Source organism: Rhinichthys klamathensis, unplaced genomic scaffold, assembly GCF_029890125.1.
Source record: "Rhinichthys klamathensis goyatoka isolate OS25496 unplaced genomic scaffold, OSU_Roscu_1.1 h1tg000114l_1, whole genome shotgun sequence".
In the NCBI taxonomy this organism is placed as follows: domain Eukaryota; kingdom Metazoa; phylum Chordata; class Actinopteri; order Cypriniformes; family Leuciscidae; genus Rhinichthys; species Rhinichthys klamathensis.
In genome coordinates, this window is record NW_026606651.1 from 3,862,501 (window position 1) to 3,890,325 (window position 27,825).

At 39.9% G+C, this 27,825-nt stretch overlaps 1 protein-coding gene across 1 annotated transcript in view; it reads left to right on the plus strand.

Moving 5' to 3' along the window:
• The window catches only part of pdlim5a (PDZ and LIM domain 5a), a 57,277-nt gene that overhangs the window by 1,357 nt on the left and 28,095 nt on the right, over positions 1-27,825 (plus strand). The window contains exons 2-5 of the mRNA XM_056254840.1: positions 830-997; positions 11,920-12,071; positions 25,788-25,824; positions 27,030-27,406. Coding sequence (XP_056110815.1) covers positions 899-997; positions 11,920-12,071; positions 25,788-25,824; positions 27,030-27,406 — 665 coding nt within the window. The 5' untranslated portion in view covers positions 830-898. The remainder of the gene's footprint in view (positions 1-829; positions 998-11,919; positions 12,072-25,787; positions 25,825-27,029; positions 27,407-27,825) is intronic.

A 27,825-nucleotide genomic window follows, 5' to 3' on the forward strand; every position in this document is an offset into this window, starting at 1 on the left:
TCCTGTTGATAGCATGCAAAAAAGCTATAACCAGAAAATGGTTTCAACCTGAAATACTGGAAATTAATGATCGGCTGGGAATAGTTTACAAAATCGACATGACGGAGAGGTTAACAATGAATCTTCGGTTACAGTCTGAGAAATTTGTCAAGTTATGGGGAAAATGGATAGACTACATTCTCCCACTAAGACCAGACCTAGTATAAAAATGAGGATAATTAAGAGTAGTAGGGAAATCTTGAGAATTATTGAGAAGTAGGGTTACGAAAGAAGTAATAGTTTAAATAAACATAAAAAATACCCATAGAGTACTTCTGGAGTCAAATATACCATCCTCGGGTTCCTTTTGTATATAGTTGAGGAAAAAAATGATATATAAGCCAAAACTGATTGATGGATTTGGTACCCAACCTACCGGCTGAGTAATAAATAAACAACTACAGTATATTGTTTATTGAATTACAAAATAGGCTGTATTACTGTAATTGCTAACATAACATTTTTAATGACAGTATGTTCTTAAAAATGTCTATTTTATACAGCTTTCTGCTACTAATCAACTTCATTAGTAGTGTTTCCTAAGGCAAGCATCACTATTTCTATTGCTCATAAGCCTCTAACCCATAATATTAAAACTTTCCTTCAAGTAAAACAAGTTTTTGCTAGTAAGCAACCACCCTGAACACCTTAACAACTGCATAGCAATAGCAACCCTTGTGTTTTGCACAGACACGCCACTTACATTTTATTTAGAAAATGTAAAAAGTAAACTTTTTCAACAATGTCCGACTGAACATTTTTGCCCCTCTCTCTCTCTCTGTCTTCCCAGGGCATTCTGTGAGGAGTTTCTCCGTGTGTGTTTGGCAGTCTCTGAGGGTGTGTTTGATATCAGACAGCTATGAGTGGTAAATATAGCGTGGTGTTACAGGGTCCTGCCCCTTGGGGCTTCAGACTGCAGGGGGGGAAAGACTTCAACATGCCTCTCTCCATTTCACGAGTGAGTACGAACACACACATTCATTCAAAACACGATACACCCCTTCTGACCCCCGACACCATCTGTACCCTTTAATGATCTCTCACACCCCTCGCTCTTCTCTTTTTGTCTATTTTCTCTGTTGCTTTTGAACTCGCATTATGAATAGGGGAGAGTGGGGTAAGCTGTGTTTTAAATCGGTGCCCAATGTTTGTCATGTGACCATATGTTTAGAAAAGGCCAGTCATTTACAGCTGCCTGTGATTAAGAGATGCATATGATGCATAGATAATTACATTCAAATAACTTTTTAAAAATTGACATTTAAAATAACTGTTTTAACACGTTTTAATCATTTAGTTATAATTTATACATTTTAATACATTTATTTATCAATTTTCAGCATCATTACTCCAGTCTTCAGTGTCACGTGATCCTTCAGAAATCATTCTAATATGATGATTTGATGCTCGAGAAACATTATCAATGTTGAAACATTGTGCTTCTTAATAATTCTGTGGAAACTGTGATACATTATTATTATTTTTTTTTAACAGCATTCTTTAATGAATATCTAAAGTTGAAAAGAACAGCATTTGTAACATTTTTGTTTTGCAACACTATACATATCTTTACTGTCACTTTTAAACAATTTAATGCATCCTCGCTGAATAAAAGTGTTTAAAAAAACTGTTGGTGAATTGCCACTATATCAGGCTATTAAAAATATTAAGATATAAATTGAAAGAAATAATTGAAATGTGATTAGCACACAATTCTTTTTTTTATCATTACAGCTTGAATGCAGTGCAAGTTGCTTTGGATAAAAGCATCTGCCAAATGCAAATATAAATGTTTCAGTTTGTGATGCAGCTTACTCCTAATAATGTGGACCACTTCTTTTTGAGAAGTCATATTTCAGTGCCTCTATATTTATAGGCGCTTTCTTCTAATGTCACTGGATAGCAGTTCAAATGTTTATTTTAAAATATATTACACACTCTTAGGTTTACCCTCATCTCATATCCTCTTGACCACAGGACAAAGTTATGTATCTCTATATCTGTTAAGTGATCTATGTAACCTTTCCTTTCCACCTGTTCATACTCTTTATTTCCTAATGAGTCTTCCACACTCCCTCTATCTACAGTATCTTTTTCTCTCTCTCTCTCTCTCTCTCTCTCTCTCTCTCTCTCTCTCTCTCTCTCTCTCTCTCTCTCTCTCTCTCTCTCTCTCTCTCTCTCTCTCTCTCTCTCTCTCTCTCTCTCTCTCTCTCTCTCTCTCTCTCTCTCTCTCTCTCTCTCTCTCTCTCTCTCTCTTTTACACACACACACACACACACACACACACACACACACACACACACACACACACACACACAGATCCACTTATGTCACACACCCGTTTGAACTGCCAATGCATGACAGCTATTCCCACAATGCCATCTGGCAGAGGAGTGATGCAAATGACCTTCTGATTGATTTTCCTTGCCTCTCTCTATTTCTTTCCCTCCCCGTCTCCAAGCTCTTCCTTCTTTCCCTTTGCCTTCCCCTGTCCGCCTCGCTGTCTCTAAGTGTCTCATCTTATGAGTTGCTTATAAGCTCATAACAATGTGATGTTATTTTTGACTTATTGGGCAATTTCATATACATTTTTTCTGCTAATGATTGCGACAGTCAGACAGTGATTCTTCACACAGTTTGTGATGTTGTGGTTCGTTGGTTTGGGTTTGTGGCTTAGAGAGCTTTATACAGGAAGCCAGTGAACATATTTGATCAATTGTGCGAGAGCTCTCTCGGATCCCGCTACAGACGTTACTCACACTCAATAAAATATGTTATTTCAACTTCAGATCCTCAGTAAAAACTGGGAGCGCTGCCGTCAGCTATAGCCAGGGTTCAGTTCTGTGCCAGTGTGCCGGACACATCATTAATGTGGGATTTACAGTCCTCTCATCTCTATTCAGCATCGTTGGGGAGTAAGAATTAGTGAAGCTTCATTCTAACTGCAGTGTTACAGTAGCTCATCTGTTTACTGGCTTTATAACAACTAGCAATGTTTTTCCCACAGCCAGTGTGATTAGGTTTATATAAGAAACAAATCCATACAAATTGAACACATTGTACTGTTAATATTCATATGTGTTTTAGCCTTATATTTTTTATTTGACATTATATAGTCAATAAAAAAAAAGAACATGCTCTTTCTTAAATAGAGTTCAGAAGTTTCATTTAGCATATTTCAATGAACAGGTAAAAAAATGTTTAATTGATTTATTTGGATCAATAGTGTCCCTGAAATCAAATCAATCAAAATCCCTGAAATCTCTCTGCGGCAATTTTGTGTCTTGTATTTTTGTTTTGTTTATTTATTTACTTATTATTTTCTATATAATTTTTTTTTTAAATAAAATTTATAATTCTTAATAAAAAAAAATCTTGGATTAATACTAAGGGCTTGCTCCAGCGCAAACCCTCTTTTGCTGTTAAAAAACTACTGTCAGGACCGACTTACTAAAGACACACAGTAAAAAACTTAGCGCTGAAAGGTTGTGGACAGGGTTATTTTTGCGGCTGATCTTATTGCATATGCATTTGTTGGAGTTTCCCTTCCAGACGCTAAATTTATGGGAGGAGAGAATTTAAATGGATCATTCAAGGTGATTTACTAAGGTTTACTATAGTCAATGTATTGGCATTTGTTTATTGGCGCTTTTACAGGATTGCGCTCTCACACTAATTTGTTCTGTTTAGTAAGTAATAATGTATAGTTAGCAGTCATTTTCAACAATGTGATCAGGTTCCCATATTATCCTGCTTATAACGTGACCGCTTGCCAAATAAATAGATGGAGGGAAAGTAGTGAGTTTAAGTAATTGTATCATGTGGTAATAAAGAAAGCAAGGCTGATAGGCTTGTGTAATGTCTGAACTTTGTATTTTGAGCACTTGTTGCGTTGTTTTTGCCTCTTCACGATGACTCGCTTGGTTTAGTCCTCAGTTGTAAGTCGCTTTGGATAAATGACTAAATGTAAAATGTAAATGATACTAGAGATATACAACCTGCACAGCTCTTTGAGAAGCATTGGAGAAGATTGACCAATCAGAATCAAGTATTCTAATTTCTCGAGACCCACATTTCTGTCAGCAACTGCTTCTTCAAGCTTTGCCTTCCAGATCTCATGACATCATCTCCAGAGGAGTGTGTATGTGTGGGTGATAAACTTTTCGTCGATGATAAGATAAAATGAGAATGTTCCAGTTCATGCGCTGATGAAGTAAGCTGCTTTCTCAGAGGTTCTCTGAGTGTTTCAGCCGTGAGAATTAAGCGGCAGTGTTTCTGGCGAGAACATGTAGATCGCAGCTGCAGTATTTCTTCAAGTGTTTTTGCTCGTCTGCTGATTTCAGACAGGACGGGCGCTGTGACAGCTTTAGACTGTAAATAAACGCTTGGGGGGAGTGTGTTGGGTTTGGATGCGGACAGGTCTGAGGTTGTGGGAGTGTGATTTTGGGTTGTGGGAAGTTTGGCAGCGAGATTGGGTTGGTTTGGACCTCGCCGAACCCCAGCCAGCTTTACAGAGATTTAATACTCTAAGTTTTGGTTTATGGTGGGATTTAATACAGGGATCTGGTCTAAACTAGGCTTTATAAGAGTGTGGTTTGGAGCTGCCGTTGGATCACAGGATCACAGATGGGTGTGTGTTCTGTGTCAATGTCAGTTTCTCTCTTTTTTCTTTCTTTCTGTACTTGTGTACCATCTGACACTAACATTGTGCCATGTGGTACCACCAGTTTTCTGTACTGTGTTTGTCTTTCTTTCTCTTGAAGGAAATGCGATTGGTTTAATTCACTTTTTTGATTCAGTATCTCTCTCTTACTCACTGTTTGTTTCGTTATTTTTATTTTTCCAGGTGGTATATAGAAATGTAGGTGTATTTTAGCAGCAGGTCTGTTCTGTATTATAGAAAAAGTACACTGTCACTTTATTAATATACTAGTCAAGTGCGTAGAAACACACAGTAAAGAACATGTATATGTTGGATCCGTTAAAATAGCCCTTATGGGAAAACATTAAAGTTTAATGAAGATGTCTTCGCTTTCCTTGAAACCTGATATGATGTCAGAAATCATTTCACTGAATTGTTGTTGAAAGGTACAAGCTGTACCGCTTCTCCTGATCAAGTTAGCAGATTGTGCTTCCAGTCTCACCAATAAATCTGCTTGAAACCACCTGTAAGATTCCACATGTGAACGCGAGACGGGCAGGAAACAAACTCAACCATTCATTCAGATATTTATGCTATTATATTACGCAGTGCTTTGGAGTGCTTGATTCTGATAGTCGCTAAGATTTTAAAATGCTTTGTCTCTTCTGCTCACAAAGGCTGAATTTTATTTAATCAAAAATACAGTTAAAAACTATAATATTGTCAAATATTATTACAATTTACTGTTAAAATGTATTTTATTCCTGTGATCAAAGCTGAATTTTCAGCATCATTACTCCAGTCTTCATAATATGCTGATTTGATACTCAAGAAACATTTCTTATTATTATCAATGTTGAAAAAAGTTGTGCTGCTTCATATTTTTGTGGAAACGGCAACAACAGGATTTATTTAAAATAGACATTATACATGTCTTGACTCACTTTTGATCAATTTAATTATTTTGGAAATTTTTTGGAAATAAAAAACATAATTATATATTTTTTAGATATATTTTAACAAGAATTTACATTTAAAATTTGAATAAGTGAATTGGTGTTTATTTTGTTCTTTAAAAAAATCACTTATTCAAATTAATTGAATAATTTCTGGCACTAAAAAACTATTTTTATATAGTTTTTTAGTGCCAGAAACAAACACAACGATTCTTTATGACCCAGAACCGAATGAAATGCCTCTCTGTCTGACTTTTCAAACACATGACTTAATTATTTGCGTAGATCTGTTCGGTATATCGTGATGAAGCACATGGTATCTGTCTCTGGCACTTCATCTGAATATTACTGCACACATTTTCTCAACAATGACGTTCCTTGACAGTTTTGGCCGGTCTCTATATACACACTGCGTTCTGCTCAGAGTATTGATTGCGACAGCACTCGTGCCGTATTCAGACACACACACACACACACACACACACACACACACACACACACACAAGGCGTTTTATGAGTATTCACTAGTTTATGTGTGTTTAGATTGAAGTTAATGAAGGCACCCAGTGTCTCTGAGGGACGTTTATGAAGTTGAATAGACCTTCTGTTCTCTGTTCACCTAGCAGCCGTGCAACACCTTCAGAAACAGTAAAACCACTGATGCTGAAGCGGCCGGCCATCTGGATGCGGTATGACGTCACGGTTACACTGCGTAAAACCACCACCCGTTATATTTCAGGTTTATATGTGCAATTGTGTGATTGGGAAATTGTTTCTTTTATATACTTTTATGTCCTTTTGGGTGCTTAGTATCCTGATACTTGCATGTAGCCTGGATGCCAGCCCGAACCCCGCCCACAACATTTTTTGGTCGGGAAGTTCGGTCTGGACTCGACCATTGAGGAGTAATTATGATCGGTTCAGAATTAGTCGGGCCAATCAAATTGCCAGGGCGGGCTTTATACGATGATGGACAGATGATCTGCAGTTACGTAATCATCACGTTATCAAAGAGCGCTTGGGTTGAACTGGTTTCCCTCAGAGATGACTGCAGCTGGAGAATTGAGATGTAGAGATTCCGCTATCGCGTCTGTTGTAAAAGAAATCGACAGCGCATTCATTTTAAAAGACGAACAGAGAACTGCAATCAAGGCATTTGTCGATCGGAAAGATGTGTTTGCCGTCCTTCCTACGGGATTCAGCAAAAGTTTCATTTATCTGCTGGCTCCGATGGTCACTAAGAAGACGGGACGCAATGAAAGCCCTGTGGTCGTTGTGGTTTCTCCTTTGGTCGCACTCATGGAGGACCAAGTAAAAGAAGCAACACTCATTATTTTACTACTTCTTCCAGCGTGCGTGCAGTTGACTTCTGTTGACAACTATGCGTAGCTCAACATACGTCACTTACTGCGTTGCTCTGATTGGTTGTTGGTCTATCCAATTGAGTGCAGAGGTTTTTTTTCCTGGTTCGGTTAAGACACGCCTCATAATCAAAGCCCTATAGAGCAGCATCAGACTCACATTGACTAGAATATGAGTATGACGAAGTCAGGCTAACTTGCATGCTTTCATTGTATTGAAGTTTTTAAGTTTTTGTGGTCCATGCGTATGAATGATTCCTATAAAGAGTCATCCAATTTCCATGCCGTTACATATACACAGATCTGTGCTTTCTTCTTTACAATGAAAGTTTGGCATTAAGTGAAGATTGTCTTGACCAAATGTGTTTGAATCCACATCCACAGCAGAAAACATTTGGTTCTGGCGCAACACTGAAACCAGCAGCCCTCTAATTACTGGTGTGACGACTTGACTTTCTTAACCACCGTCACACCACATGAGTAAACAAGTCGTGAAAATATTTAACACCAGATTTAGGCTGAGCTAAAACATAAGACACGCACTGAAATGTGTGTTTGCTTACAGGCTTGTCTGAGTAACCTGTTGTTCCAAACCTCTATGACTTACGTTTTTCCATTGAGAACATGCAATGGAAGCACACAGTGACCAAGGCCTGGAAATGGTCAAAAAGGGCCTTCATGCGACCTGTGCGAAATATTCAGAGTGTAATGAGGCCTGTATGACAGCGCTGTGTGAATTTCAGTGCCTATTAGCTGAAAGAGAGAAAGATTATCCTACTGCTCATAAAACATTTACTAGGCTTAGGAGATATAACCAGTTTAGATGGAAAGGATTTCAAGCTGACTAGCTGAAGATGTTACTGTAGCTTTACCCGTTAATAGACACGCTACTTTCTTGGAAATAAATTCCAGCACAGCGCTACAACAATAATGAAATGAACCTTAACAATAGATAATGCTTCACAATGAACTCTGTTAGCGTCAATTTATCTAAAACACCTTACTCACATGTTGAGTAATAAAAACACCATCTTCGTGTTGTTTTTACAACATTACAAATCCCTCAGTTCTCGCCATCTCCGAAAAGCCAAGCCAATGTTGATTCTTGTTTTATTACGAGCTCTGTCGCGCTCTCTTTTCTCCAGCAGACTCTCCTCTGTTCGGCGTTTGATTAAAACGGGAGATTCACCTGAGCTTGGAGATTTAGCGGCTCCATGTAAAAACCTTTCTCGCTCGTTCTGACAACTAACCTCTGCCACTCTCACACCAGACACACGTCAAAGTAGCCGGAGCAACTTTACTCTGTTTACGGATATGACCAGACTTTTGTTCAATTTCCCACGAAGACCATCCCGACAGGTCTAAAATATTAACAATTATAACAGGCTTGCCGAATCAGGGTACGACAAAAACATGTTTTGGAAGAAGGATTGATGACGCATTGATGATTTTGTTTATTTTGAGCAAATATTTTGTATACATAGTTTTTAAATGCATATAAATGAATACTTTTATTCAGTAAGGATGCACTAAATTGATTAAAAATGACTGTAATACTGTTTCACAGTATTACTGTTCTTACTGTGTTTTTGATCAAATTAATGCAGCCTTGGTGAGCGAGACTAAAAGACAAACTTTTGAATGGTAATGTGTGTGATATGTTGACCTGGACATCAGTCCTGTAAAATCATTGTCGTTCATTTCAAGTACATTTTTTTATTACAAATTCATTTGAACAACAATTTAATTTGCAATCAATTATCATTGTTTTGAGGAAGCAGACACTCTTGTTCATATTGTGACATTTTTTGTTTTCTTTTATTTTTAAACTTTTATTTCTGCAACTGTCCTGAAATGCATGAATGCATGAATTTTCATTCATTATTTTCTGGGGTCCTTCGGCCCAAATGGACCCGAAGCATTTAAATAAATTTTTTTTTTTAAATCATTGCTTTATCGGAATGGTCCGAAATTTGGTGACTTTGTTGGTACTTGGTATATGAACACCCAAAAAAATTTGGGACAGGATTTGAATAGTCTAAGTGGTTGTAAAAAAAATAGTCACACTCAGGACCTTCGGGTCCAAATGGACCCGCATAGGAAATGAATGGGAAATTGGCAAAAATGTGAAAATACAGTTATTTTGTGCGTACAATCTACAAATCAGCCACGATCCAGAAAAAAGCACACAACAGTGAAGGGGTGAATCTATAAAACATCAAGAGTGCAAAATAGACACATCCACACACACAAACACACTTTTATACACATACACACTAATTAATTCAAATATGGGTTTTGAATTTTTAAAATGCTCAGTTTGTCCATCAGACGGCATCCATCTCATTTCAAAAATTGCTTTCACGAGGCCTAGGCTTGACTCTAAAATGAAATACAGCTTTAAAAAATAAATAAAATAATAATATTCAATGGGGAAAAAATGGGTCATAATTATTGCATTAATATTAATTATAAATCATTTTTATTTTTGAAATTATCTCAAAACACCAAAAAAGAAAAGAAAAAATACAAAAAACAAGTAAAAAAAAAAAAAGATGATTTTTTTTAAAAATAAATATTAATCCCACCTTTCCGGCCCATTTGGACCCGAAGGTCCTGAGTGTGACTCTGAAATGAAGGACCCCAGAGGGGCAGCAGTTAGACTCAAACCAGTTTTCCTCTCTGCCCTACGGACGAGTCAGAACCATGAAAGGCCTGGAGAATAATGCAAAACCAACCTAAGCCCATTACTAAACATACATACATTTGTACACACATTCACACACACACTCACACTACTTGTTCTTCATCATCAGACCTCATATTGCTCCCATTTCCTTTCCTTTGTAATCTCTTCCTTACACTTCTTGATTTCAGATGTGTTTATTGTGTGTGTTGACTTGTGTACAGTGTCCGCTGTTGTCCTCGAGGGCACAGCATACATCTGTTCTGTAACTGATCTAAATCAAAGACTTACACACCACATGTTCTCAAGGTCATTAATGAGAAAACCCAAGAAGCTTTTACAATCGCACACGATGGCTAAAAAACAACACTAAAAACACGTGTTTGCGAGTGAATTATTTGTTTCCACCTCCAAAACTGGCTTTTGCTTTACTTATCCGAGATTGTGGTTTCGTGGATAACGGCATCCATGTTGTCTTTAGTCATTTTTTGGGTGCTGTTGTGCTGTAATTGCTCTCAGATGCTCCTTGTGTTTTATTTCTGTTTACTCTCCAGTGGAAACAGAAGTTTTGACAGGAATCGAAGAACGTGGCGGGCTTTTGTGCTATTGCGGCCTCAAACCAGCGATGCTGCATATTTATAACACATGTTTTCGACCAGGTTCTTGTCTTTTCGCCACATAAATTTTTTTCTCAGGTGCATTTCAACGATGTGCACTAGAAAGAGCGCCGCTTTCATGCAGGATTGTGGCAAAACAATGATGGATAAATCTCAAAGTGTCTCTTATAAAAGGCAGCTGAGCACACATGAAAGCATATGTCTGCCATCTGCAGGGTTTCTGTTCAAATAAGATTATCTTATTAAAGAGGTGGTCATGTGATAATTGACGACCACTTGAGTGGATTGAGATTGAAAGCGGACTGCGGTCTACAGTACAGTCGCACGAGTTGCAACCCTGCTGTAATGTCACGCTTGACTTGCGCATCAGGCTGGGATTTCAGAGTTATCTTTTCTTTAATTCTGTTTGAATTGGCCCGACCGAACCGGCCTCAGGTTCGCAGGACGTCCGTGGTGATTTACGCATTCACCACTTGAACTGGATTTGTTGCACTAAACATGAACTTTTGTCCCGTTTCAGAGCCGAGTTGTTTACTGTTGAAAGCTCAGCTGTCTTTGAAGTAAATCTCTGTTATACTGTCTGATACTCTCTTTTTGTTTCCTAAAGCTTTCACGGTGAAACTTTACCCAAGTTCAAAAGTGCAGCGTATGTCTGTTTTAGTCACTTTTATTTGAATTCTGATTTGTACTTACACTACCGTTCAAAAGTTTGCTGTAAGATTTTAAAAGAATTTATTACTTTTATTCAGCAAGGATGCATTTAATCGAATAAAAGTGACAGTAAATACATTTATAATGTCTGTTGCATTCATTTCAGATGAATGCTGTTCTTTTGAACAGTCTATTCATCAAAGAATCCTGAAAAATATATCACGGTTTCCTCAGAAATATTATGAAGCACAACCGTTTCTAACATTGATATTAAGAAATGTTTCTTGAGCATTAAATTGGCATATTAGAATGATTTCTGAAGGATCATGTGACACTGAAGACTGGAGTAATGATGCTGAAAATTCAGCTTTGCATTACATGATTAAATTAAATTTTAAAATGTAGTCAAATAGAAAACTTAGTATTTCAAATTGTAATATTTTTTTTTGCAAAAGTACCGATAAGAGACATTTAAAAAATATTTAAAAAATCATGCCAACCCAAAACTATTGAGTACAAATTAATAAGTAAAAAATTTGATTCAAAGTCAAAGTAACATTCATTGAAATAGAAAGCAGTTATTTAAAATAAAAAATTCACAATACTATTTTACTTTTAATCAAATAAATGCAGCCTTGGTGAGCATAAGAGACTTCTTTCAAAAACATTAAAAAAATTCTTTAATTTTTTTTTTTAGAAACTTTTGTCCTTTTGACCAGTAGTGCATTTAAAAGGGCAACTCCAAATCAATCAGTTTATTGAATAGATTGACTATGCATAATGCAGATGATGTCAATAAGATAGCAACAGAATTTGAAGGTGATGTGTGTAGTTTTAGCAGCACAGTAAAGCAGTCTGTTTATCTGAGCATCCTAACAACCATGTAGTCAGAAGTCTCCATCTGGCACTTGAAGGCTTCTCTATGCGTCACTATGTTGTTTTGACCATTAGCTGTGTGTGTTTTCAGCTGACGGATGGAGGAAAGGCTGGTAAAGCGGGAGTCGCTGTGCGAGATCTGGTCCTGTCCATCGATGGCATCAGCACTGAAGGCATGAACCACCTTGAGGCTCAGAATAAGATTAAAGCCAGCACAGACAAACTCAACCTCTCTTTACAGAAGTAAGAACATGCATGCACTGCTTTGGGAATTGGCTAAATAAATAAATAGTATGCTAAAAAAATGACATGCATTTTGAACACAAAGATATAGGAAATAGTACTTGTTTTTTAAATTCACTGAATTTAAAATGAGATCATGTGACAACAATAGAGCATTCTACTTTTTGAAATCTTTATTATTTATTTATTTATTTATTTTTGATTAACTAGTTTTTATTTCTTATAAATTGTATGTATTTATAATAAAATAGCAATAACAATTATTATTATTAATATAAGTATCATTTATTTATTTTCTCTCAAGGTGATAACTGAATGCCACTCACTGAATTTACCATGCAACATGAGATCTTGTTACAATAGAGCATTCTACGGTTTGAAATGTTTATTTTGGAATAATGCCTTCTGTTGCACTTTCTTTTTTTTAACATACTTTTTTTTTAAAAACCCTTCAAGCTGCAAACATGACAAAAACGACCATAAATATGGTCCCTATAATATTCCAAGAGATTTGATAGCTTTGTGTGAGGAACAAAATAAAATTTGAAATGCCACTGAAAATCTTCCCTTCACACAAATTTAAAGAAAGCTCAGACAACTAAGAAAGTAAAAAATGAAACCATCTATATATATACAATGCTTTGTTTTTGTTTTACATGTATTCGTCATGACTTGATAAATAAGTGAAGGCTAAGACCTAATGAAAGATAAAACCTTCAGACTCGCATCATAACGGTGTATTTGAGCCGTGTCGGGTTGAAAGCGTATGCTAACTAATCTCTCAGACCCAGTGTTGTCACGTTGCAGAATCGCAAACACTCATAATCTATCGTAAATGCAGAGAACTAGTGGAGCACAATTGTCCACACTTTTGAATGGTACGGGATGTGTTTTGGGACCAGAATAAGTGTGTGTTTTGCTTGCGTGTGTGTGTGTGCCAGCTTCCTGTTTCCCTGTTTCGTCCACTAATGGAAAATTTTGTCTCACTGTCAAGCCATGGGAAACACACACACACACACGCACACACACACACGCACACGCACATGCTGACACATAACAGCCAGACTCAGTGTGCCCAGTGGTGACAGAAAAACACTCATGGATTGGTCTAGTGGAAGTGAAAACAGAGAGAGAGAGACTGACAGTGATGGACAGATAAATGAGCTGTGTCAAACACTATGAATACGGGAGAAAATCAGATACAGGCCTAAATGTAAGATTTGAATTGCTTATAAAATTTCCATCCATTTAGATTACACAGTTCTAACATAAACAAACCAATAAACTTAATGTGATGCATATTTGGGACAGTCAAAATTCAAATGTTCAAAATTCGGGCTTAGCCCTCCAACCCGGGTCCACGATTCAGAAACAGTGATATAGAGAACAACTTTGTAACTTTGAAGACCTTTTTTGTGTTCAAACATGTAAAAAAAAAAAGCATAATTCGTCCTCTCTACATAAAAGAAAATAGATGCAAATAATTAATAACAAACTATGATATGCTTTTATTAGTGCAGAAAATCTTACAATCTTTCATTTATGACTGACAAGTACGCAATAGGTTTATAATGTTAAAACTGTGTAATCCAGATTTTTTTTTTTTTTTTTACAATTAAAATAAATTCTTACATGTAGGCCTAAATATGTAAGACAATTGACTTCATCTCACCTATGTTCAAATACAGTGTTGTTTTAATAGTAATGGTATATTACATCACATTCTTTTAGTTTTACTGGGGCTTAGTATTAATAGAACTATACCAGCATCAGCACCATCTGAAACCAGCAGTGTGTGTGCATACTTATTGAAGTGTGATATACAGACCTTCATGGTTTATCTGCTGTACACACATCTCTATGCAAGTATGTGAAAGCAAACACTTCTATCATGAGCTTGATTTCATGCATTGTGGCTTTCTGAAATGTGTCAATGCAATAATGTTGCAATCTCAGTCTTCTTCCAGTCAGTTTTTGCTTTCAGGTCAACTGTTTTCATTCGAGAAGGACCTTGCCGAGCAATTTGGATCTTATAAACATGTTTATAGCAGCTACCAACGACATTGCTCACTTGACTACTGCAGTACATTTATGCAATTAACAGGCGCTTTTATCCACTACAAAAGGATACTTACAAAAGCTATTTGTCAAAGAGCCAAAAATATTCACAATATACAATGCCAGGTTTATTAGTTTACAGAGGAATGTTTAGTATGTTCAATGAGGCCGCAGACTTGCAATGCACTGGTGAGGCATTTCACATTTGAGTATGTTTCTGGAAGTACCAAACCTCATTAATCAAGGCGGCGATAGAGTTTCCATCAAATGTCCATATCAGGTCGCTGCTATGAAGTTGTAGGCATAATGTCTCTTCCAACTGTTTCTCTGTCATGACAGTATAGTCGAGCTTTCATTAGACTTTCATTAGAAGCCTTCATGAGAAGGCTTGCAACAACACTGACAATTCAAGAAACACTTTTGTTGCATAAGTTGCACTCTGAAACATTCGAGTCATGCACAAAATCTAGCTTACATAGATTGAAGTGTTTGCATTGAGTCCAGCCATTCAACAACAGTTATGTATTCTGACCGTATACCGATATTCTTATTTGAAGCCCCATAAATATATATTTATTATATAATATATTTCCAGTTTCCTGCACAGCGGTGATGCACTTTAGTCTGGGTTACCAGGTTATGTTGCGGTTTAGGGATTAGTTTTACCTCTTATTATTCGTAATTACAGCAGACTGTAGGTAATGAGTGATTTTATTCATTAAATTGCTTTTGTGTAAATCGGAAACAGCAGAGAATTTAAATTTTTTTTAGCAAGACACTCAAAAACCAGACATTTGTACGGTTTTGTGTGTTCACGTGTGTGTGTGTGTGTCTGTGGGCCTTGTTTTTAGTGCTAATGGAGGACGCTTGAGTTTTATTGGAGAGTTATGTGGAGATGCCAAACTCGGCTTTAGCTGCAGTTATTGGGTAGAGATTTCGAGTTTTACAGGCTTTCTGTTGATTCTCATATATGACAGTAGATTACACAGAGACTCCATGTTAATTAAAAGCACATGCAGTGAATTGTTTTATTGATTTCTTTTGGTTTGTGTTCGCTGTGAGAGGGCCACTGCTGTACTTCATCTCACTTACCATCAGATCAACTCACACAGATGGTCATATGTCCATTTAGAAGGTTCATCTCTTAAGGTTAGTCATTTTTTTAATTATTAATTCATTCATTCATTCGACGCAAAGTCCATTTATTAATTAATATTTATTTATTTACCATAAAGTCCATTTATTTATTTTATTTTCTCCTGAAGACCATTGTTAATTTCATATGGTTATTTATTTATTTTCCCCTTTAGCCCATTTACAATGTTATTTTCATAAGGTTTCTTACACCAAAATAGTTGTGGTCTAGTTTTATATGACACCTTCTTTCTGATCCATAGAATTAAACATCTTAATTGTTTAAACTGAATTTGCAGCTTAATATAAAGGAAAAAGTTGTGTTTGCCCCATTGCAAAAAGCTTAAAATGTTATCTTGTTTTAAGGATGCTTTCACTTATTATTCTATTGTGTATAAAAATATAAGGTAACACTTTACTTGAAGGGGTGTGCATAAGACTAACATAACACCTTCATAATCATGACATGACACATGTTATGAATATGAAGGAAGTTTTATGCATGTTTGTGACAACTGTCATTAAGTGTCATTCGCTCAATTATGACATTTTTAATGCAAATATGACATTGTTTGAGATGTCTTTGTTATGACACCTTGACATAAACCAATACATCATAACCTGTCAGTGTCTTTGTCATGACAACTTGACATTACTAAGACAACACAACCTGTCATAAACATGACCTAGCAGATTAATTATCAAACTTAAGAAACCACTTAGCTTTATTGGTTAACATTACATTAAACTGTCAGGTGGTTGGTTTTGACATTGGCTGTCATGAAGCCATTATAACTGTTTAATGACAAATTCAATTTGTACCACTGTAGTTGAGGTCACGAAAAATATTCATGACAGTTATAATGGACTGATGACAGCCAATGTCAAAACCAACCACATGACACTTTAACTTAATTTAATGTCAAGTTGTCATGACAAAGACACTGACAGGTTATGATGTTATGGTTTATGTCAAGGTGTCATAACAAAGACATCTTAAACAATGTCATATTTGCATTCAAAATGTCATTATTGAGCGAAAGACACTTAATGACAGTTGTCATAAACATGCATAAACCCTACTTCATATTCATGACATATGTCATGTCATGGTTATGAAGGTGTCATGTCAGTCTTATGTACACCCCTTCAGGTAAAGTGTTACCAAATAGAACATTTAGCAAAACATGCATTTGAGCACTCTGATATTAGAGACGGGCCTCTAGTAAAAAAAAAAATTAAAATGGGAGAACTCATTGTGGTTTTATGCAAAGATAATATATTATGCTATTGTTGGTTTGATGTTTTCGAAACGTAATTTTTACAGTCAGTTTTTGATATTTTGGTCTTTCCCTATTCAAGTAGATAGGAGCTGTGTACTGATTTTTTCTCAGTGTCAGTGACGTGTGTTGTGTTTGGTGGATGTTTATATTGGCCGTTCTGAGACACTGCAGGCTTCTGTTTCGACATTAATGAACTAAAATGAGTTTATATACACTGAAATAACAAAGACGGCACTTTGGGGAAAAATAATTGAACAGCTCTCAACAGCTTGAATCACGTAAACTAAGCTAAACAACAAATCTTGTTAAGCTAAATAACAAATATCATTCTTTATTCCCTTATTTGCGTGTGTTCTTGATTCTGTGCGTGTGTTGTTTATCCATCTGTCTATTTTTGTGTTATGGTCCAGGTTTGACGTTTTGTTAGGCCACATCCACAACACACAAATGATCCTCACTGGTTCTGAATACTTAAACACACACACGAGTGCCATATCCTAATCAGAGCTCAGATTAAACTGACCACACACAGCACAGAATACGTCAAACATGGCGTCAGATTCAACCATTTACTGCAGGGTTGAACGCAGGTTACTTGATTACATGGGTTTGTGGGAAGTGTTTTGCTGACCGATTGGAGCTTGATTTAATTAAAACATTTAAACTCCATCCCAATCCACTTTTGAATAACCTCTGGACCATAACAAAACCTGACATGGGTTCATATCCCGAGAGAGAGAGTGAGAGAGGAAAAAGAGCTAATCTGGTCTACTAACAGTCTTTATCATATTAATGTCTTCCTTCTTTTGACTTAATTTTTGCTCTTAATGTCTGTAACTCATTGCTCTTTTATCTCTAAACTCTCTCTGTGAGTGTATTCTGAGGACTGAAAAGCGTAAGCTGCGGCTTGTCTCACACACTGTCCTGCACTGAGCACATCCCTGGATGTGTGTGTTGGCGTTCACAGGATATCACAGCTGGATAAAATCCCATTTTCCATTAGCGAGATACAGCAGGATAAAAATCAACATTTGGAAGAGAGTTCAAAGCGTAATTAAATTCCCACCAACATAGAAATTTGTAATATTTCATGGTTTTGTACTTAAAAAAAGAATTTAATAATTACCCTCCTTCATGTCCTCTTGCTCTCTTGATTGAAAACTGATATATCAATTTTCGATTTCAACATTGCAAGAACCCTGACAGTATGGCTTTCTTCTGTGGGACACAACTGAAGATGTTTAGTAGGATATATAATGCCCAAGTTGCTCTTTTCCAAGTGAAAAAATGACTACACAACATTCATTTTGGATTAACGGTCCCTTTAAAGCTGATGTGAGTGATTTCTGTCCTAGTGTCATCACATGGTATTGCAGTTTCACACAGGTGTCCCGAACACTCTGCCATTGGTCCATTTTTCAGCACATACGGTTCTTGAGTTGAGCTATCTGGAGAAAGTTATATATTGGTTTAGATCAGTGTATTGGGTTATTTAACCCTGTAAAGCCTGTCATGTGAAATAATAGAATTTTTTTTTAAATGGAACATTTTATTGAAACTTTAGACTAAATATTAAAAAAATCTAAAAATACATGTTTTTTTTGTCGAGTAATATATTTAATACATCAGGCTTTTTATTTTTCTCCCTGTTTAATCTTGTCTAGGAGAATCAATTGAGATAATAGAGATCTAATTTGTGATGTTTTGTTCCCGTGGGGTGTTTTTAACAAGTCTTTCTCAAGCACTGTAGCAGAATAGGAACTCTAAGTTTGCAAGAGTTTTAGTTATTAATGAAGGGAAATCAGTGAGTCATGCGTCAGACTGCAGCTTCAGGGTGTGAGATATAAATGAGATGTCAAACAGATGCTCTGAGAGAGTGTGAGATGATGACGTCACCGTACAGTAGATGCCCCGTTTGTGCTACAGACATGATAAATGTATGGGAATGTAAGTGATCAGACATACGAAATACACTTGGTGGATGATCAAGTAGGTGAGAAAAATCCCACAGATTTGCTTTGATGTTCCATACTGTATCTAGAGACCAGAACATTACAGAGACTTGATGATGGAGCAGTAAGCAACCATCCAGAACACCATAGTGGATAGAAAATACAGACGAAATGAGTGTTTTTCTGATTTTATGAACTTCTCAGGACACATTTTTAGAAATATATCTACAGGTGTTTACACATCTGCACTCCAGCTAACAAAAATATGTTCGAAGAATGTTTTACTGTATGTTTTACTGTATAAATGAACATGTGAGATCATTTATTTAATAACTTCGCTTCATACCACAAATCATCAGGCAGCTCTGAGGGAGAATATCAAACAAAAAAGCAAAGACTTAGAAGTGCCTGTCACGATCCACACACAGGAAAACAAGGGTAAGTTCCAAAAGCAGTAGTTTTATTAAGGATAATCCAAAATCGTAAACCAGTCCAAAGCAAGGGTCAAAATCCAAAAGGCAATCCAACATGAACAGGAACAAAACAAGAAACAAGGAAACTGGATAACAGAAGTAGCGTGATGCATACAAGGACTCCGTAACACATACTAAAACAGACAGGGTATATATACACAGGGAAATGACAATGCTAATGGGGAACAGGCTGAGTGCAATGATCAATGATAAGAGACAGCTGAGTGCAATGAAAAGACAAGGATCATGGGGAATGTAGTTCAAGAGTGTGATGGACACCGTGGGGAAGGAGGACATCTAGTGGTGACCCAAGGAACATAAACCAGACACTGTGACATAACCCCCCCTCTACGGAGCGGCTACCAGACGCTCCAAGACGTGACAGACAAACAAGTGTCCAGGCGGGAGGTGGACTGGTGGAGGATCAGGGGGAGGGATGGGGGGCCAGGTCCATGGAGGGAAACGGGGACAGGGAGTGACAGTTCATCTGGCGGCCAGGGCGGAGACGACAGTCCCTCGGGCGGCCAGGGCGGAGACTTTCCCTCGGGCGGCCAGGGCGGAGACTTTCCCTCGGGCGGCCAGGGCGGAGACTTTCCCTCGGGCGGCCAGGGCGGAGACTTTCCCTCGGGCGGCCAGGGCGGAGACTTTCCCTCGGGCGGCCAGGGCGGAGACTTTCCCTCGGGCGGCCAGGGCGGAGACTCTCCCTCGGGCGGCCAGGGCGGAGACTCTCCCTCGGGCGGCCAGGGCGGAGACTCTCCCTCGGGCGGCCAGGGCGGAGACTCTCCCTCGGGCGGCCAGGGCGGAGACTCTCCCTCGGGCGGCCAGGGCGGAGACTCTCCCTCGGGCGGCCAGGGCGGAGACTCTCCCTCGGGCGGCCAGGGCGGTGAAGACCCCAGGGCGGTGAAGATCCCAGGGCGGTGAAGACCCCAGGGCGGTGAAGACCCCTCGGGCGGTGAAGACCCCTCGGGCGGTGAAGACCCCTCGGGCGGTGAAGACCCCTCGGGCGGCCAGGGCAGTAGCTCAGGCGCAGGAACAGCAGACGCCGGCTCAGGAACAGCAGACACCGGCTCAGGAACAGCAGACACCGGCTCAGGAACAGTCACAAGAACTCTAACAGCCACAAGAACAGACAAAAACACAGAAACAAACACTGGCTCTGGCGCTGGAACAGGCACTGGCTCTGGAACAGACATTGGCTCCGGCTCTGGAACAGACATTGGCTCCAGCTCTGGAACGGGCACTGGCTCTGGAACGGGCACTGGCTCTGCCTCTGGCTCTGGAACGGGCACTGGCTCTGCCTCTGGCTCTGGAACGGGCACTGGCTCTGCCTCTGGCTCTGGAACGGGCACTGGCTCTGCCTCTGGCTCTGGAACGGGCACTGGCTCTGCCTCTGGCTCTGGAACGGGCACTGGCTCTGCCTCTGGCTCTGGAACGGGCACTGGCTCTGCCTCTGGCTCTGGAACGGGCACTGGCTCTGCCTCTGGCTCTGGAACGGGCACTGGCTCTGCCTCCGGCTCTGGAACGGGCACTGGCTCTGCCTCCGGCTCTGGAACGGGCACTGGCTCTGCCTCCGGCTCTGGAACGGGCACTGGCTCTGCCTCCGGCTCTGGAACGGGCACTGGCTCTGCCTCCGGCTCTGGAACGGGCACTGGCTCTGCCTCCGGCTCTGGAACGGGCACTGGCTCTGCCTCCGGCTCTGGAACGGGCACTGGCTCTGCCTCCGGCTCTGGAACAGCAGACACTGGCTCCGGCTCTGGAACAGCAGTCACTGGCTCCGGCTCTGGAACAGCAGACACTGGCTCCGGCTCTGGAACAGCAGACACTGGCTCCGGCTCTGGAACAGCAGACACTGGCTCCGGCGCTGCAACAGGCGAGACAGGCACGTCCAGGATTCGAGCTAAACGCTCCAAATAGTCACTTAGTATGCCCCCGATTGAGAGAATGGGTGTATCCAGATCCGTTTCTGACTGGTCAGACGGGACGTAAACAGTCACTGGCTGGGCAGACGGGACTCGAACGGTCTCTGGCTGGGCAGACGGGACTCGAACAGTCTCTGGCTGGGCAGACGGGACTCGAACAGTCTCTGGCTGGGCCGACGGGACTCGAACAGTCTCTGGCTGGGCCGACGGGACTCGAACAGTCTCTGGCTGGGCAGACGGGACTCGAACAGTCTCTGGCTGGGCAGACGGGACTCGAACAGTCTCGAACGGTCTCTGGCTGGGCAGACGGGACTCGAACAGTCTCGAACGGTCTCTGGCTGGGCAGACGGGACTCGAACGGTCTCTGGCTGGGCAGACGGGACTCGAACGGTCTCTGGCTGGGCAGACGGGACTCGAACGGTCTCTGGCTGGGCAGACGGGACTCGAACGGTCTCTGGCTGGGCAGACGGGACTCGAACGGTCTCTGGCTGGGCAGACGGGACTCGAACGGTCTCTGGCTGGGCAGACGGGACTCGAACGGTCTCTGGCTGGGCAGACGGGACTCGAACGGTCTCTGGCTGGGCAGACGGGACTCGAACAGTCTCTGGCTGGGCAGACGGGACTCGAACAGTCTCTGGCTGGGCCGACGGGACTCGAACAGTCTCTGGCTGGGCCGACGGGACTCGAACAGTCTCTGGCTGGGCAGACGGGACTCGAACAGTCTCTGGCTGGGCAGACGGGACTCGAACAGTCTCGAACGGTCTCTGGCTGGGCAGACGGGACTCGAACGGTCTCTGGCTGGGCAGACGGGACTCGAACGGTCTCTGGCTGGGCAGACGGGACTCGAACGGTCTCTGGCTGGGCAGACGGGACTCGAACGGTCTCTGGCTGGGCAGACGGGACTCGAACGGTCTCTGGCTGGGCAGACGGGACTCGAGCGGTCTCTGGCTGGGCAGACGGGACTCGAACGGTCTCTGGCTGGGCAGACGGGACTCGAACGGTCTCTGGCTGGGCAGACGGGACTCGAACGGTCTCTGGCTGGGCAGACGGGACTCGAACGGTCTCTGGCTGGGCAGACGGGACTCGAACGGTCTCTGGCTGGGCAGACGGGACTCGAACGGTCTCTGGCTGGGCAGACGGGACTCGAACGGTCTCTGGCTGGGCAGACGGGACTCGAACGGTCTCTGGCTGGGCAGACGGGACTCGAACGGTCTCTGGCTGGGCAGACGTGACGTGAACGGTCTCTGGCTGGGCAGACGTGACGTGAACGGTCTCTGGCTGGGCAGACGTGACGTGAACGGTCTCTGGCTGGGCAGACGTGACGTGAACGGTCTCTGGCTGGGCAGACGTGACGTTAACGGTCTCTGGCTGGGCAGACGTGACGTTAACGGTCTCTGGCTGGGCAGACGTGACGTTAACGGTCTCTGGCTGGGCAGACGTGACGTGAAGCGCAAGCTCGGTGTGGCTGACGTGAACAGTCTCTGGTACGGTCTCCGGGCACTTGAGGAGGCTGGAGGTCTTACCCCTCCTCCGCCGTCTCTGACGGTGATGTGCTGATTCCGTGCTGGATGAGATCAACGGCAGATGGAGTTCTGGACTGGACATCACCAGCCCAGGGTCGAGGAGTGATCGAAGCGGAGAGTGGTTCCGGGATTCACCACTGGCACCTCCTCTCCTGCGACCTCCGCGGGTCCCCGAAAACCTGGCCAGACGAGTTCCCTCGAATGATTCCCTTCTCTCGAAGGAAGGGATCTCGGGTAACTTTCTCACCCCGGCCTCTTCCGTGATACGAGCCCACAGAGCGAAACATTCGAAAATGTTCATACACGGTGGCACTTCTCCAGATTGTGACCTCTCCCCTACGGTGGCTGGGGAAGAGGACCAGAACCCCCTACTGCTGGAACTATTCATGACGGAGTCCTTCTGTCACGATCCACACACAGGAAAACAAGGGTAAGTTCCAAAAGCAGTAGTTTTATTAAGGATAATCCAAAATCGTAAACCAGTCCAAAGCAAGGGTTAAAATCCAAAAGGCAATCCAACATGAACAGGAACAAAACAAGAAACAAGGAAACTGGATAACAGAAGTAGCGTGATGCATACAAGGACTCCGTAACACATACTAAAACAGACAGGGTATATATACACAGGGAAATGACAATGCTAATGGGGAACAGGCTGAGTGCAATGATCAATGATAAGAGACAGCTGAGTGCAATGAAAAGACAAGGATCATGGGGAATGTAGTTCAAGAGTGTGATGGACACCGTGGGGAAGGAGGACATCTAGTGGTGACCCAAGGAACATAAACCAGACACTGTGACAGTGCCTGTATCTACTCTGAAATACTCTTAATGAGACATCATTTGATCACTCCTTTTATAATCAACTGGATTTTCAACACTAGAAGATCCGGCTTACATATTTAAGTAACTTCTGGCAGTTAGACCACCGTTCAAAAGTTTGGGGTCAGCATGATTTTTCAATTTTTATGAAAGAAGTCTCACTAAGGCTTAAAAACAGTCACAGTAAAAACAGTCAAACTGTATTACAATTTAAAAGAACGGTTTTCTATTTAAATATATTGTAAAATGTAATTTATTTCAGTGGTCAAAGCTGAATTTTCAGCATCAGTCTTCAGTGTCACATGATCCTTCAGAAATCATTCTAATATGCTGATTTGCTGCTCAACTTTTATTATTATCAATGTTGAAAACATTTGTACTGCAATGCTTATTATCGTTGCGAAAACTGTAATATTTGTTTCAGGATTATTTGATTAATAGAATGTTCAGAAGGACAGCATTTGTTTGAAATAGAACATTATTCATTTTTCTTTACTGTCTTTACTGTCACTTTTGATCAATTTAATGCATCCATTCTGAATAAAAATATTAATTTTACAAAGTATAAGTATAAATCTTACTGACTTTTGAATGGTAGTATATCTCATTATGTTCTAAAAAAGGCATTTTTAATATCTGAATTTGCTTATTTAATTTCATATAAGATATTGGCGCCTTAACCCCTTAGCTGTCACCCCCCCCTTTTGAGAATGGGGGTTAAAATGCACTATTTAAACTTAAATGGTTGTAATTCAAGAATGCTTTGGTATATATACCCAAGTTTGGTCTTGTTTTAAAGAAAATACTCAGCAGATTATTGCTGAAGTGAAAAGACTTCAAAAAATGAAAGTATGAAAAGGTTATGTAAGTTTAAATTTACAGTAAATCAAATATACTGTACTATATATTTTTTATTTTATATAAAATATATATTTTACAAAATATTTTTTACTCTAAAATTACTATAAAATCAAAGCCATAAATCTAACCAAGTTATGTTCCAAATTTGAAGTTGATATCACAAAAATTGAAGTTCCCATGAGATTTTGTTTAAGCGTAGTACCAAAAATAGCCACCGGGTGCCATTGAATTCCATTGAATTTAGTTGTAAACATTCTGCCTTAACAAATTAATAAATTTCTGTCCAAATATCAATTCTGTCACAAAATATGGAACCTTGAGACTCAGACCTTTCTGACAATATGTGTTTTGTCAAGATTAGAAAAGGTTTTGATCATAAATTATGAAATATAATGATGCCCAAAAGGGGAGGAGCCTGATAAAATAATTTAGAGTACCGTTTCTATGGTAACGCAACGTTCAATTATAAAACGGTTTTCACAGGAGGAATTCTGAGTTTATAAGCTTTCAAATGATACCTAATTTATGATAACTACTAAAATATGTGATATAATAAAAAAGGCGATAAAAAATATAATATTATATTTTAGAGGATAATATATATATATTATAATTTTTAGAGGATACTATTATATTACAATTTTTTATTGAAAAATACTAGATTATATGTTTTATTATGAACTTTTAGCATAAAAACATAAGTTTCAATGATTAAAAGTAGGTTTATCGACTTTTTGTGACAAAGGTCAGACCTCCTGTTATGATGCAGATTTTTTTAGCTGCACTCTTGTCATAAATTCATCAATTACTCTTCCTACATAATTTGTAACACAAAACAGAGGTAGAATATCTATTTAGAAGTCTTAGACCTTTCCAACAATATATAATTTGTCATAATTAGATTAGGATTTAATAAAAATATAGTGAAGTAAAGTTAGGCGTCCCGCTAGCGGGACGGTGACAGTTAAGGGGTCTATTTAAATAGTAGGGGACAGTTAAATAGTCTATTTTATAAATATTTGGACCTTTGCTGGGAAGGACATTTAGAGACTGGTGGTCTTCAATTTTGATTAGTTGAATACTGGGTTTGTTAAAATAACTACTTTATAAGTACCAATCAATGCATTTAATACAAAGGATTCAGGAAAGTAACATGAATTAAACCAGAGTAGTTTCTCTCTCTCTCTCTGGCGCTGGTCTGGCAGTCTTCTGTGTCCTGTGGATCTATATTGAGTGTACTGAGAACAGATTATTAGCTCATAACTGCAGCAGTGTGACCACTCATGTTCATCTGACCGGATCAACAGTGCTAAACTCGACCCGACCCGGATCTCACTTCGTGGAGGTCACGTGTGTGTGTGTGTTTACACACAGACACACACAGCAATATCGCTTGCTGTCAAACCATAGTTTTAGTTTAATAACACACCACATCACGTAAGTTTCAAACCAAACCTGACCTGATTTCTTTTAATTGACGCAAACCTAAATTCTGTTCTCCCCTGCAGGCAAAATAATTTTTGAAGCGTTCAACAAACTTCCACGCAATTGTTCCGTGTCATTATAAATACAGGCCTATGATTTTATTGCAAACCACAGTTCGACGTTCCTTATGTAAGGCCACTGCCAGCACTAGATGTGGTCACAGCAGAGTCATTAATGTTTTTGTCCGTTGTTTTGTGTTCCAACAGAGCTTCCAGTCTTCCAAAACCAGATGTGGCACCAAAGGTATGAGATTTACACACACATAAAGCCAGCGAGAGCGCACAACTGGAGTATTGTGAATGGATTGTTTGTGTGTATGTTATTATACCCCTCTAAGACACACACACAGCTCTATATGTATGCATGAGTTTTAGTTTTGCATGTTTATAGCAAAAGTGCGCCTCTGCGTTCAGTCTTGTATCGGTTGTGTTCAGAATAGAAAACTAGTACACTGCATTCTGAATTTAATAATGAAAACTACCTATTTTTCCCCCCAAATATTATATGAAACAGTAATTATATGTGTGCAATACTGGTGTCACATGATGCATGCTTCTCATTACACTGTATGTTTCATTTGGAAAGCTGCTGTCCATTTATAATCTCTGATAGATATGGTTATTTGCATTTATGCATTGCATTTATATGTATGCATTCGTCAGATGCTTTTATCTATGTATTGCATTCAAGCTGTACATTTGTATCAGTTCATGCATTTCCTGGGAATCGAACCCATGTCATTGGTGTCGTAAGCACTATGCTTTACTGTTTGAACTACAGGAATGCATTATTTGTCGTTTTTATTCCAGTTTTATGTCAAAATTCCTTAACTATTTGCTCATTTTTGATGATTCAAGATGGAGATGTTAAAAATTTGAATGGTTAATGATGCTTATTGTAAATAGCAAGTCTAATTATTTTTTAATATACAGTACACACTGCATACTGCTTTAAGAAATCACATCAGAATGGCATGCTACAGTAGCATGCTAATTATTTTATTTCTTCATTATAAAGTGTGTATACTATGCACAGTATGCACATTTTTGAAAAATATGCATTTTTAGTTTTCTTGATGTTTTAAATTCAATCAAAATGGCCAATCAATCAAAGTGCTCAGTAATCCTTACTGTTGGTTCATGTCAGCAATAAATGTCTGAAAATAAATTAATTTCTGGTGCTTTTTCACTGCAATAATGTGACATCAATGTCATTGCATAATACATGTACATTCTGTTTCACATACTATTTTTTAAATAGTATATACTGTGCAGTATTCAGTAAGCAGTCAGCTAGTATTCCATTCTGAACATATTGCTACACACTATTTAGGTTTTCAGCGGTGTAATGGCAGCTGCTGAATAACCCATTCGTTGTTGTGTGCTATCTGTTGATTTGTTGCATTACTGTTGTCGTTTTGTTTGAGTCCTGCATGTGCTTCCATTTAGGATGTTTCTGTGGAAATCATCAAACCCGTTCCCATGACAACCTGCATTCCATCTTCCTCTGACATCACAAACTCCACCCACATCACTTCATCATCCAATAGGGGTGCTCGTTCGTTTGGAGGGGCGGGGTCACCACACATAGCCTCCATTCCCTCCGCCGCATCTGCTTTTGCACTCGCCTCCTCAGCTCAAAGCCCTAATCCACTGGCTCCGCCTACTCCTACTGATGGCTCACCAAATCATATACCGTCGGTGCCCCGCCCTTCGGTGTATAACACACCCATCTATCTCTACTCCAATGAGAATGCCTGTGAAGTTGCCATGGGCCAGAGGCGGGGCCTGCTGGAAAGCCAGGGTGAGAGCTCTCAGCTGAATGGGTAAGAGTTTGATTGACAGTTTGATGCCCCACCCACCCTATAAACTTATCCTGCCTTCATGTGCTATCGGAAATTTCCTACTTCACACTTTTGAAGGTGAAAGTACGAGCTTGTCGCATTAAAGTGCTTTGCTGTCGGAAAGAACAAGAATCATGGAGGACACCATGTTTGTTCTTGTCTATTTATTGGGCAAATCTTATTAAAATCAAAGTGATATTTAGCGGTATTCATTGACAACCAAATAAACATTCACCGGTCACGTGCTATCTAGATAGTCCGCTTGCTGATGATTCTGGAATTTCGTTCAAATACAGGCTATTTCCGCTAAAACGTACAATATGCTTCAAATGGTTATTCATATATGTAAATATGCACTACTTTAACTAGACAAAGTGATGTAGCTGTTGTGAAAAAAACCC